Raw genomic sequence first — 14454 nt, 5'->3', positions numbered from 1 at the left:
GGAAGAGCCTGGTTCAAAACAATTATATTCTAACTTACATCCACTCAGTCACAGTCCCTTTAACCGGTCTCCTTTGCTGTTCAAGACGTCTTGTCCGTCTCCACCATGACACAAGACTGTCCAACTACTACCTGATCAGCTGAAGACTTTTGCAGTATTTACAGTAGGCGCTGTGTAAAATGGTGCCTTTAAGATGAATGTCTAATTTAACACTTCGCCACCACTGTATCACGCCCGTTTTATACAGCTGACTGAAATATTCAACAGCTGATGGTAAAATGAATGTTCTGCGGGGTGCCGGGTAGAACAAGCAGCATTAACTGTTCACCGTACAGTTGTCCTCATTATGAAGACTTTTCAACCTCTGCCGACGATCGTACATTAACCGATATGAAGTTCCCAATTCAAATTCACATGTGTAAAGGGTTAAGGACTGAATGAGCATTGTGTGGTTTTATATAACCACCCCAAGCACTGTGGCAACCTACAGTTGCAGTCCTCTTCGTAATTTGTGTCACTTTGAGTGCTGGTTCTGCCGTCAGTCGCTACTACTTTGCTGCACCATTACTTTGAGTCGTGCTCCCCCTGACGGTGCACCGCCGCAACTGATCTCCATTGGTCGTGTGTGCACGGAACTGCAGAAATGAGAAAACATCTGCACCATCACTCACGGGGACCGTTCTGGGCTGTCGATCCAGCCCGAAAGAGTTAAGACGGAAATTGATGACTTCACCCGGTATACTTGATACAGACAAGAACAGTTAAATGAAAACATTGCCATCTGTAACGAAAGATACAGCTCTGGAATGCAAAGGCCCTGCGCTTTATTCCTTGAGTATTTCCTGTTTCCTTTCTCTATTTTATTTGCTCTGAGTTTTGTCAGAAATGTATATTCTTTCAAGTGGGGCTTTGCCAACTTTCATTTGAAAATAATAATAAGCATTTGGATTTGTGTTGAATTATAGGACGCGGTGCATTTTAAGTTTTATTTTAAAAACGGGACTCGAATAATTTAACAGAGAATAAAAGAGTTCCTAAACATAATAGTGAATAAAATCATCCCTCCTGTAACAAATAAGTAAATCGCACCTCCCGTAGCAGAAAAATTATTCACACCACAAGGAAATCACATTGAAAGTGTTATTAGGATTTTATAAGTTAGTGGTTCGGAATTCATGTAAATTGTTTCCATATTTTATTCGTTTCAGACGGCTTTTGACCGCAATTTGATAAAATACTACAGCCAGGGATACAAATCTAAGGTGAAAATGTTTATAAATATGGTACAGTGTTGTCTTTACGCTTAGAGAGAGGGTAGAGTTTTTTTTTAATGATCTAGAATTATAGAAACAACGCAACATTATTTAAATCACATTCTATATCGTACACAATACCAAAAACAAATTGTCATTTGATTTGATTCTCAGTGCATGGACTTTAGATGTTGGGTTTTCCCTCAAAGAGATTAATAAATGCAACCCCCGTCCTGGAATTCATGCAGTTTCAGTGTATCGAGGCTGGTCACAATATTGTTGGCCACAGAAGGAATTATTGCAATTTAAACGAGCACAGAATTATTAATAATAATTAATTTAAACATTTCAACAAACGCGCCCCACGTAATTCAACACAGCATCTAGTATAGCATCCGTACTCAACCAGAACATCAACTTCAACATACCAGAAATAACGTTCAAAACTATCTTTCTAAAAACGCACAGTATGTGAAAGATTAATTGTAATAAGTATAAGGGTACCTTTCGCGCGCGAAAGACCGTACTTTTGTCTAGCTCTAAGATCTGTAAACTTTGTTTCAAATATATTATGTCGCTGCCAATACATGTTCACCTGAAGAAGGAGCCGTGCTCCGAAAGCTCGTGTTTGAAACAAACCTGTTGGACTTTAACCTGGTGTTGTAAGACTACTTACTGTGCTCACCCCAGTCCAACGCCGGCATCTCCACATCATACATGTAATTGACAAGGTCCCTGGATCTGCCGTTTACCTGCGATGCAGAGTTTCTGAACAACTTGTTTCAGAGTATCAGTGAGCTCGAGCACAAAGCGGCTGCAGGTTGTCCGAACTTTGGCAATGTAATCTGCACAGCAAAGTGGTGAGCAGGCAAGGATCAAAGCATTCTTGGTTTGCAAATTACACCCAGGGTAGCAGTTTCGCGAGCTTGGAGTAACTGCCCTCATAAATTTGAGCTGGAGCGAGAGGGCCCGTCCTTCCACCTGCAGGCCCACTGCGGACGCAACTTCACAGTCCATTCTGGCCATTGTCGCACCTTCCCAGCCCTTTCCAGTCAGACAGGCTGCAGCTGCAGTGAGCGGAACACATCTGCTTCGAAATGTAAGTTTGGCTGAGATGGAGAAAATGCATGATGACACAATAGGAAGGTAAACAATAGGTAGGATATACCATACTCTGGGTTTTATAGGTAGAGGCATGATGTACACGAGCAAGGCAGTTCTGATGAACCTTTCTAGACACTGGCTCGGCCTCGAAGGGAGTCTGTGGCACATCTGGGCACTGTACTTTAGGAAGGATGCTTTAGACTGACGAGCATGGTTTTGGGGATGGGGGACTTGAGTTATGTGGATAGATCAGAAAAGCGGGGGTTGTTCTCAGGAAAGGGATGTTTGTGAAGAGGTTTGACGGAATATCAAAAATTGGGAACCGCCCGGTGAGGGAAGCAGTTTCCCATTGGTGGAATGGTCGAGAACCGGAGGCCACCGATTTAAAATGATTGTCAAAAGAACAGGAGGAAAAACTCTTTCTCGGCAGCGAGGGGTTAGGATTGGGAATGCGGCGCCTGAGAGTGGGGTGCAGGCAGATTCATTTGGTACTTTCACAAGAGCAGCTGGAGATAGAAAGGCGGGGGTGGGGGGGGGGGAGGGTTAGGCCCAGTTGAGTGGCTCTTGCACAGAGACAGCAAGAACATGATGGGCCGAAGAATCTTCTCTCCCTGTGTAGCAAGTCTATGAAATGAAAATTGCTTATTGTCACAAGTAGGCTTCAAATGAAGTTACTGTGAAAAGCCCCTAGTCGCCACATTCCGGCACCTGTTCGGGGAGGCTGGTACGGGAATTGGACCGTGCTGCTGGTCTGCCTTGGCCTGCTTTCAAAGCCAGCGATTTAGCCCTGTGCTAATCCAGCCCCTATGATTCTATGAAATAGAAGAACCATAAAGGCTGAAAAGTGATAACATGAGTTGCAAATAAACAATGTGATGGAAATATCAGTTAAAGGGATAGATTAGCGTGGGAAAACAGAATACATTGCAGAAGGCACAAAACGTACAAGAGTCCAGAATCACATTTTACTGTTCATTCCGTTGAAAACGCATTTACATTTGAAATGTATTTTGAGCTTAAATTTAAATGATTATTGTTATTATTTCTAAACCATCATTCTCACGCTTTATTTATTCTTTCTGGGGGATTATCTGAAGGGTGAATGTGTTCCTCTCACTCCTGGCTGCTCTTCCACCTGGATACTGTAAACGGCTCCTGCGTGTGCTTTGTACCCCGACAACAAGATGCTCAGCTTCGTTATTTGGTATCGGTTTACACGAAAGGACTCCTGTTTCTTCACGTAACAAGTCCTCGGTCATGCTTCTGGCTTTTAAGTCAAATCCCTAGGGTAAAAAAGGCGAATTCCTTCGGTATTTACTTTTTAGTCATGCTTGCGAGTCAAACAGTAGCAAAAAAGAATGGGGGGGGGGGGGGGGGGGGGGGGTGGAGGAATGTCTTTCAAGATGCCATTTTTTTAACGTGTCCTTAGATCATAGTTAGTCTCAAACCGTTCAGATCAGAATTTTAGTTTTGAGCAAAGGCATGCGGGCTGGATAATTTGTGAAGGTCTGTTTTGTGTTATCTTCTCGTTGTGTGTGTGTGTTTTTTTTAAACAATGCTGTTTGTTGTGAAAACTGCATCAAATACAAAGAAGACCAAGCGCACACAGAATGGGTCATTCAGCAGAGATCATCCGATCACCCACTGGTCTAATATTAAGAGGTACCTCCCCTCCGCTCCAGTCTGTTTTATTACTACACAGATATGAGAGTGTTCCTGATCAAACTCACCTTTTTTCCATTACATTTAATATAACTTTCTGATACACGGTGGGAGTCCATCAGCTAATTGTCCTCATTGGAAAAACCTAGAAAATTCCTGTGGGGTCAATTTAAATTCTCCTCATGATTTCCCCTCGGATTTTCTCTCTTGGAATGCGCTATCCTTCCAGGTGTTCACTTGAAGGCGCCCACCGTTAAATGGGGCAAATATAATCACTGTCTGTTACATATTAAATATTTGCTGGATCTCGATGTTGGGTGATTTTTGATGTTTGAAGACCATAAAACACAGGAGCAGAATTAGGCTACTCGGCCCATCGAGTCTGCTCCGCCATTCAGTCGCGGCTGATATTTTTCTCATTCCCCATTCTCCCGCCTTCTCTCCATAACCCCTGATGCCCTTATTCACCAAGAACCTATCTGTCTTAAAGACATTCAGTTTGGCCTCCACAGCCTTCTGCGGCAAAGAGTTCCACAGATTCATTGTTTTGGAGTTTGTGCGTCTGAAAGTTACCCTTCAATTAAAATGATCGAGAGGACTGTTGATATGTGACACTCCTCTGTTCTCACCACTAGAAAGTGATCATGTTAGCAGCAATCGTCAATTTCTCAAACTCTAACCGCATAATGTTTGAACCAGCTTTGTAAAATACCCGATAGCCATAATTAGAAAAAAAATGCTTAAAATAATTTAATATTACTGTTAACTTAGTTCACTTTTCGAACTCTGCAATCAATATGCGTGAGCAGCAGTTTTACTTACTAGTTTTTGTTTTTTGGATAAGTCAGAACAATACGTTTTTTCTGGTCAATTCCTGCTTAACTCTAGGAGACCCATCCTGGAACTTGGCAAACTTGGCAAATATGGGCAGGTACGTAGGACGGAGTTGGCTGAAATCAAATGAAGCAGCTTTTAATTTCTCAGGAGTCCTCTGAAGCAGAGGCAAAAAAATCTAAATGTAACTAATTACAGTTATAATTAATTATGATTTAAATATAATTAAAATCCACAGAATTAGCTAACGATGTATGTGGCGATGTGATTCGAAGTTGATAATTGTCTTGTTCATGCCAGACCTCTCTATTTTACCAGCACCTCCTTCATCCGTCCACAACATTTGTTAGCTATTCATTTGGAATTCTAACAGTAACAATGCTTATTCAACGTGGAAATTCATCCCCAGATATTAATTAACACGTTGCCTACCATGGCGGATATTCGTTTAGTTTATTTGTAATTCATGGCTGGCTGTATAGAAAAACCGTTATTGTTTTAATCCAGGCCATTGTAAAATAAAATCAATTCCAAACTAAATCAGATAGTGATTTGCGAACGCTATGCCCGTTTAAATCTGTTTATAGAAGGGGGCTAGCGATTCATTGTGTTCGTTTTTGCCTCACAATATATTTGTTCCCCATGAAAGTGTAATCCACAAGCACAATCAGTCCGGTCACCCCATAAAATAAGATAATCGTTGCCAATGTCACTCATTTTCTTTTTTTGTAATTATTTGGAAAACAGCTAAACGACATGTTAGTAGCTAACCTACTCGTTTCCAGGCCTGAGGACCTTTTTAAAATTGAGTTTTAAGAATTGATCTGCACTTTTAAAAATAAAAATACAATAAACTTACTGCGACCGTTTGCATTTGCCTGATGTTTTTCCTTCGTTATTTTCGGAATGCATTCAATGTTAGATTTTCCTCTGAGCAAATCCTATTTATCTTTCCCCTCAGATCTGACCAGTTCTTAGTGTGCTGAGATTCAATATGAGTCTGGCTTCTGAAATCCGCGATTTCGCTTTGAATGCTCAGTAAAAGAAACTGCAATCTTTTCCGATACTGCTTTATGTTAAAACTCCGACTCGTAGTACCAATGAACAGATGTATGCCCCTGTTTTTTGAAAAAATAAACCTCCCCTTTCCGTTTTGATGCACATTCAAGGGGATCCTCTTGATCATAAAATGCGAAGCCCTGAATTCAACCTTACTGGTATTACCTTTAATTTGCATCTTTCTGGAACAACGTTATGAATTTAGCAATGTATGGTAATATGTACTGGGACATGAGAGTAATTGAGTTGGGGAGTTGGTCACTTCAATAATCTAATTGCAATGTAATTTTAACTGTTTCACATGTTAAAGTGAAATTGAAATCTGAGCTTGAAAAGACTATTGTTTTACACAAAAGACAATCTTCCAGTATCTAGTTCCCGAGGTTCAATGTTCAGCTCCAGAAGTAAAAATCACCGACTGCTCTATCTCCTTTATACATATACTGAACACTCCATTCAGGAATAGGTGAGAAACTATACATATCTTTCCATTAGCCTTTCCTTTCTCAAATACAAACTCGCGACTGCAATTCGATGTTGAAGCAGGTTACACGTGGCTACAGAAACGCCCTAGCTATATCTCAAACTATTTGCTACCCTTAAATTTGCCAACTATGCAAATCCTCCAACCTAGGAATTAACACTCAGCCTAACTTTGACTTCACCTTAAACAATGAACTGTAATTTTAAATGAATCGATATCGGCAGTCCAGAGCTTTTCCAGTGATTGATTGGGCAGTAGCAGCCCTTAGAAATAAGACTTCATCTGTTATCACCAAAATCATCATCACTGAGGTGACATGTATATTTAAACAAAGGAATTTTCAAGTGGTTATTTTGAAAAGGATATATAATTCATAAAAAATAAATAACTGGGCACCTCCAACTTTTTGTATTTTGTTTTTACTGAATTACATGAATCTTTTTTTTTACAGAAAAGTTGACATTTCACGTGGACTCTTCCCAAAGTATAGCCAAATAATCGCCTCCTTCCATTTGATGACCTGCCCTTTTCTGTATGTTGCGTATGTGTTTCTTTTCGGCATGTTTAGATCTTTAGTGAAAATCAGGGCCATGTGATTAACTTTTCCCCCCAGCTCCCGGAAACGATCTCCAACCAATCAGCAGCCGAATCACTTCAGAGGCGCCCAATCCGCAAGCGCGTGGCCTTTGACCCCTCCGAGCTGATATTAACAAGCAGGTAATTGACGATCCGCCCGGGTTCCCCTTAAAGCGCCAAAGCTCATTGACACGATCGGAACAAATCTCTCCGAGACACAGCGGCTAAACTTGCCCTGGGGCTAAACTTCAGGCACAAGGTCAGTACAGATGTCTCGCAGGTGAAAATGTTCTTTGGCTTGGGCAAGATAATCTCAGTAAAATAAATCTGCCGACAATAGGTCCAACACGGATATGCAAATTGGTTGCAATAAATGCTGAAGCTTTATTTTAAAAAAGACTGGACATAAACTGAGCAACTCCGCTGAAATGATGTTTAGGATCGATCTGAAATGGACTGCTTGAATCAAAGTTAACTGTAAACAACGGAGTTGTGGGTTTTTGTGACCAGGGATTCTGTAATTTATAATCTTCTCGGCAATGCAATCTGGCGCAATGTAATTATTCAGAATCGGTCCTGTAAAGTATGCGGGCAAGTTTCGTATGTCTTCACAAGGAAGTGGGCAGGTTAAAGAAAACGGAGGAGGGGAATTTTAGTTAAAGTAAAATTCAAATACGGGACTGTATAAAAATTGCCTCGATATCCGTGGAGTTTATTTTGATGGCAGCTCAGATAGCGACTGAAAGACAGGCAAGTGGACAGTCTTTGTACTAATATTGTCTGAATGGAATCTGCCGATTAGATTTTGTTTCTATTGATATTCTATCTTGCTTATGTTTCACAGCGGCGCGGAGACCTGAGCTGCGACTATCAGGAGTCATTTGCTGGTCCAAAAGGGAGGAGAGGGAATTCAAGCCCCCGGGCCAGCGTGTTGCTTTTAAAGGTCCAGTTTTAACCGGAGATCGGAATGCAAAGTGCTGATCCGCGCGGCAGCGAGCTGGAGATCGACGTGGAGAGTTTGGAGGTGGAAGATGAAGACCTGGCCGATTCCCCCGAGGTTGTGTCGGGCCATAGGGAAGAAGATGGATCGGCCGAGGCCGGCAAGAAACAGCAAGGGGTCGACGGGGATCAGAGGAAATTGAGCCGAACCCCCAAATGTGCCCGGTGCAGGAATCACGGGGTGGTGTCCTGCCTGAAGGGCCACAAGCGGTTCTGTCGGTGGAGGGACTGCCAGTGTGCTAACTGCCTGCTGGTCGTGGAGAGGCAGAGGGTGATGGCAGCTCAGGTGGCGCTCAGGAGGCAGCAGGCAACTGAGGTGAGCAGGTGACCAGCCAGTCTGTGTTCCATGGGGAAAGGAGAGAGGCATTAACGTGAACTCTAGGTGTCTATATGCAGTTGACAACAACCCACTACTTAAGGCAGACACCATTGACCTGAAATGTAGAGATGGATTCAGAAATTGCAGAGTAACTTTTATTTTGAAAAATTATCTTTGAATATGTTCAGCCAGGGGACTGCTTTAACTTTGCAAGATTTAATTATGACTGCAATTCTTTATATTGAACTATACAGTGGCTTCCCAGAAATGCTGAAATTCTTACAGTTTACTGAGTTCGGTTATTCTCATTCCTCCGACGTAACTATGTTATATTTGTTTTTTTTTAAAAACAATTCGAATAACTTCAAATTGCTCCGTGACTTACTTCACGATCCGACTGTGTGATTCAGTTCGACTGTAATCCTCCCGGGCCCCCAGTACCGAGCGCTCCCTAAACCCAGCAACATTCCTCATTGAGTTCCCCTCTGTAACCTTTCCGCTTCACCGGGGTGGCGTGCAGGGTGGGAGGAGAGGTATTGGGCGTTTGGGTTCTATCTGTTTAGAGTTGAAAATACACAGCATGTATTGCAAATTTGCAAGATTTTTTTTCTATTCTGCTTCTTTTCAAGGATAAGAAAGGACTATCCAGCAAACACAACCTGGCCGAACGCAGGGCCGTGTACCAGAGGCATCTGAGAACGCCCAGTCTGCTGGCAAAGAGCATTCTAGAAGGTGAGCGCAATATTTCCGTCCACACCATTCAAATGTGTGCAATTTGCACCCAGAGTATTGATGGGGGCTAGAATGGGCAACAATTGTCTTCAAAGAAGTGTTGGTGGCATGTGTGTACGTGTGTGTGTGTGGGGGGGGGGGGGGGGGGAGAGGGGGTGCAAGCGAATAAGAAATGGACAGGTGGGATACAAAGGGTTAACCAGATGTTCTGAGAGGAGCGGAGCGGGCTGTGATCAGAAAGTTGCACAAACTGTCAGATTACCGTGCTCCATACTGGTTAATAAACCCGTAGACTGTGCAGCAAAATTTCTATACGGTGCATGGTTATTTTAAAACGATTAACTGGAAAATGTTTATTTATTTTATTGTTGTTGATAAGTATTATTCTGCGTACGGACGTGACAGATCACTACATCCATATATGGGATTTAGCACAGTGGGCTAAACAGCTAGTTTGTAATGCTGAACGAGGCAGCCGCGCGGGTTCAATTCCCGTACTGGCCTCCCTGCCGGAATGTTGCGACTAGTGGCTTTTCACAGTAACTTCATTGAAACTTGTTTGTGACAATAAGCGATTATTATTATACATAAGTACAACATACAAAAATCATTGCACGAAATATCGATTACAGAATACAGCAAGGCCTTTTTTAACATGGACTTTTGCATTTCGGTCTCGGGAATTAAAGGAAATCTGAAAGTGTATACTCATGTAACTATTAGAATAAGCTGCAAATTGAATATCCTTGCAATATCATTAAAACCAGAATAGCCCTGTTTCTCACCCTGAATATATTCTTATGCAACACTATGATGTCCCGCTGATGTAAACTGAATCTGGCCGAACTATGCACATCACAGGGTTGGCAACGGCGGTATACTCCCCCGTGGCTGAATTCGAGTGGTGATGTAATTAGCTGAAACAACTGGAGAAATATTGAGAACATCTCCTGCCATCCTTTAACCGGGTAACAATTGAAAATGAGTCAGACCAAGCTTGTTGCTTCGTCCAAATGGACCGAGGGAGGACGGGACTGGCAATCCTGTCCGACTATTTACACACATTAAAGACACGAAAACTGAAAGAGCCAAACACCCTGGGGTTGGATATAATCATGTCGACAATGGCGATTTCCATTTGGGTATAACTTCTACACACCGACATACTTTTATAAATATGGGATGTAACTGTAAACGGCAAAAAGAGTTTGAATTCCATTCCCGTCTAATCTCTGAAATTCTTGTTAAAATTGGACAGCCACCACATTATTCATTCCACATTCCTACAGCCACGAGTTACCAATAAAGTGCCCAGCTTAGTGCAGGGAGCGCTTGTTTGCATCTCCGATGGCTTTATACCCAATTAGAGACTGGTAAGAGCGGGCTCATCAGGATACATACCCAGCCCTGACCTGATGGATCAGGACCGGTACACGGGTCTGTGATTAACAGTGAACAAGGGGCAGGGCGGCTGTACATTGTAATGAAAATGCTTACGGCGTTTTAGTTCTGCAACTGAAGATCACGTTGAATAGCGGGTAAATAAAACAGTAATCATCTGGTTAATATTCGGCAAATCAACAGCTTTTTATTTTTAAGAATAAGCATCTTAACCCTAAGCGTAACCATTTATTCTTGTAGCTTTGTTTATTCATTAGGAAAAAAAAGTTCATTTTTTAAAACTCAAAACAATATTAGGCAACAGGAGGGAAAATTCTGGCTTGGGGAGCGTTTTCAAAAGGCGTCTTAATGTCTGCCATGAATATATTCGGCTTGTGTTTGTGTGTGTTTTAAACGGGATAGCATGGTATGCAACTCTTTTCAAAACCTTTAAACATCCTTGAGCAGCGAGAAATTCCAATATTCCAAACGCAGTCCGCCCTCACCTAACGAGATCCCGTGTAATGGACTAGAATTGCTGACCAGGTTAAACCGCAACATTAATAAAACCCTGGGACGTGATATCCAACATCGGTACAGTGGAGGTTACATAACGCACTCGAAAGCCTTTTGATCATTAAATACATAAAGGAATCGTCATAGATGATTGAGCTGAACAGCTTGGAAAATAAGTCAAATATATGAGATCTATTTTGTCATTGAACCTTTCTGCCGTGAATAAAACTTAGAACAGTCCAATTGTCCCTGTGAAATATGTAACTAACTTTCAAAGAAAACCTGGCAATACACCTGCCTATTTCTCACAGGAGTTAATACCATTGGAAACCTGTGAAATTTTCGGTCTCGATTACTCCACAGTTAAAAAGCTAGATACAAAGCAACAATGTTTAATCGAATTGCTTGAAGCCAAGTGCGCTAAACATCGGTGTGTTTCTGAATCTCGATGGTTAGAATCAACACGCATTCTGGCTTCAGTATTGACCAGGGCCGTGAAGTGAGCCGGCAACATTAGCCACTCAGTTCTGATACCGGAGTTGAGTTCAGACTGGAAGTGCCCTTTTATGTGTTAGCCTTGTGTCGAAGCAGGTTGAACGGTTCCAACCGGATTCCCAGCGGACCCTGGTATCATGCTATTGAGTTTTCGGATTATCTTGGACCACTTAAGGTGTGCCAAATAGGAAAAGTGGTACATTAAGTCGATTGGTGTGCAAGTACATTGCCCATGCCACATCTAATTTGGGTGTATATACTAGAGTGCTTATCGAAATAAATAAAGAATCTGCAGCACTGACATCCTCTAGTTCAATACAACAACATTAAAGGAAATGTTTTAAATGTGGGGCATGTGTCACAACAGTTAATAATTCGGATGAATAGTATTTTAGAATTTGGAATGGATGTACAGTATTTGTCAACGCTAATACCGTCCGGTATTTTCGACTAGGCGAGTTCATAAGTTGCACTATACATAATTAATGCTGTATATTATACCCAACCTACCCGTTTCAGTCATCCCTAAAATACTCATCTTTCTAATTACTCCTGCGTTTAGGCTATCGACCAGCTCAGACTGACCCATATATGAGAGGCAGCCCACCTCTGCCTCCTCCTGTTAGTGACCGGATGAGGAAAAGACGTGCCTTTGCTGATAAGGAGTTGGAGAGCATCATGATGGAGAGAGAGTACAAGGAGCGGGAGATGATCGAAGCTGCCCAAGCTGCGGCCGCCTTCTTCCTGCCCAATGGTATGGTGCACGCAGCCGAGTACAATTCCTGCAAATCCAACTACACCCCTCCAAGGATGGAGAGACCCAGCAAGGAAATCCCCCAGCATTGCAACTTCATCCCCCCCTGCCTCGATTTAAGTCTGCAGTACTCCGGCTCGGATAGAGCAGTGGAACTCATCTCTTCCAACGTGAGTGTGGCCACTACCTACCGCCAGTACCCGCTGAGCCCCCGCCTGATGGTCTGGCCTCAGTGCGGTGGCATTAGCGACGCTCTCCTGTACCAGCAGTATGTGCTGAATGCAAGTAGTGCCATCCAGAGTCTCAAGTCGGGAGCTGTTTGGGACCCTAAAGGGACTTCAGTGCCGGATGGCCATTTGCCCAGTGACAGCCTGGAGTCTCCCAAAGAGCGGGCGCGGGCAACGCCGCATGTATCGGCCGAGGTGCGAGGGATGGCGACCGCCCACCAGCAGCAAGCGCTGGACATGCCCTGCGAGCGCTCCGCCTTCTCTCCGCCAAAGAAAGGCTGCTCCCCCCAGCTTTCCGAGGGCGACTCGCCGCCCTCACTGCAGCCACCGAGCAGCCAGTTCGGCAAAGGAAGCCCCCAGCCCCCAGTCCCTGCAGTGAAATTCAACAGCGCCCCTGCGATCAGCAGCATGTACCCCCCGCAGGCCCAGGGCCAGCAAGCCCCCTATCAGAAAACTGCCTCGGAACTCAAAACGCTCATCAATAAGGACATCATGGAGGAGGCGGCCAGGAAATACAGAGAATACGCCATCAGGGAGAATCAACTGTACAAAACCTCGACCGAAAGATGCGTGGACAGTTTGACTGTTTCTAAGCAAGCTGGGACAAAAATCTCGCCCCCTGACTCGCTGTCCTTTTCAGTCGAGTCAATCCTCAAGAGGCCTTCGCTTTCTCTAAGTCGCACTTACCAGTAAATAGCTGGCATCTCATCTCAAGTTGTACCGCTTAGAATTAATATTGCTTTCTGTTACACTGAGACCAAAACTGCCCTTTGTGTCAATGTCTTTGTACATGTTTGAGGCATTGTCTTGTACAGATGTTTGAGGCATTGTCTTGTACAGATGTTAGCATGGTTCGTGCATTTCGTTTCCTGCCAGAGTATATTTAAAGACGTTCTTGAGTTTCTTTTTGGAGAACTGCGAATTATCAGATGTTTTCTACACTGAGAAACAAGTGTACAGTTAAAATAAAAGAGATTTCAAAACAAGTTGTCTTTTTCTTAACGAATCTATGCCTGTCTGCATTGATTCAACCATCAAAACCGAGACTCCCCTAGCAGGGACAGCCCTCCTCCAGATGTTGCTGTACCCTTGGCTCAGACAGGCAGCCTAGATTGAATTAAATTTTATTGGTTTCCTGTTGGGAAGGACGGAGCTCCCTTCCGGGAAGCATAATTGTGATCATTGGACACAAACCTACTTTGCCCTTTCACACTCTGCATAATCCCCACACCACACTGCATGGCAGCTGACTCATTTGGCTGAGGTCAAGGGCACGATGTGCAACGCCTTGGAACTTTATGTCTGTCTTGTGCAGAGAGCCTTCCCGTGTGTGCGTGGGTTTGCTCCGGATGCTCCGGTTTCCTCCCACAGTGCAAAATGTGCAGGTTTGGTGGGGTTACGGGAGAGGGCAGGGGAAGTGGGCACAGGGAAGGTGCTCTGTCAGAGGATGGGTGCAGACTCGATGGGCCGAATTGCCTCCTTTTGCACTGTAAGGATTCTATGAGACCATGAATTGGATTCAAAGTAAATTGTTCTTTGGAAGAAGCAATGGGATGGATTAAGGGCTTGCCCCGTCCACTCTTGTAACTTTGTAACTATAAGAATGGAGTAAGAAATCACCTTGAGCTAATCACTGAGAGGAAGAAATGGCTAACAGTTTGTCCTCCCAAACCCGTCACCTTGAGCGAGTTACTAAATCCCCCCCCCCCCCCCCCCTTCCATTTTCCTTCATGTGTCTGCCCAGTTGAGTGTGACGCTGGGTAATATCGAATCCACCACATCAGGACACACCATGCCTCCCTTTAAGGACATTTCCTTGCGAGGATTATTTTTTTAACCGGACTGAAATTGTACCAGAGTCTAGAATTTGAATTTTAAAAACTGCCATCTGCTTTCAATAAGGATTTCACGCTCGTTTACCCCATAAAACGGGAGAGTGAGGCAGTTAAAACGTTGAATTGTTTATGATATCATGCGAGCAATGATGGTGCAACTCACTGAGCAGCGGCTAGTGTGGAATAAATTGACAATGAAAGGGGAAATAGTGGGATTGCACAACT

General features: G+C 43.4%; 1 protein-coding gene across 1 annotated transcript; it reads left to right on the top strand.

Annotated features, from left to right (window-relative positions):
- Nucleotides 1–7010: 7010 nt before the first annotated feature.
- dmrt2a (doublesex and mab-3 related transcription factor 2a) lies at nt 7011–13380 on the top strand. Its single transcript, XM_038804678.1, has 4 exons — nt 7011–7231; nt 7817–8287; nt 8920–9022; nt 11976–13380. Exons 2-4 carry the CDS (start codon nt 7940–7942, stop codon nt 13085–13087), a joined length of 1563 nt encoding a protein of 520 aa, XP_038660606.1. The 5' UTR covers nt 7011–7231; nt 7817–7939; the 3' UTR covers nt 13088–13380.
- Nucleotides 13381–14454: the final 1074 nt, after the last annotated feature.

Source organism: Scyliorhinus canicula, chromosome 8, assembly GCF_902713615.1.
Source record: "Scyliorhinus canicula chromosome 8, sScyCan1.1, whole genome shotgun sequence".
Classification (NCBI taxonomy): domain Eukaryota; kingdom Metazoa; phylum Chordata; class Chondrichthyes; order Carcharhiniformes; family Scyliorhinidae; genus Scyliorhinus; species Scyliorhinus canicula.
The sequence above is the reverse complement of the archived record's forward strand: the minus strand, read 5'-3'. Positions and strand labels throughout refer to the sequence as shown.

Excerpts from the sequence above, each read along its gene's own strand:
- dmrt2a (XM_038804678.1), top strand. The coding sequence starts at position 7,940 with ATGCAAAGTGCTGATCCGCGCGGCAGCGAGCTGGAGATCGACGTGGAG. Across the intron at positions 8,288-8,919 it reads GGAGGCAGCAGGCAACTGAG|GATAAGAAAGGACTATCCAG; the intron begins GTGAGCAGGTGA and ends CTTCTTTTCAAG. Across the intron at positions 9,023-11,975 it reads GGCAAAGAGCATTCTAGAAG|GCTATCGACCAGCTCAGACT; the intron begins GTGAGCGCAATA and ends TCCTGCGTTTAG.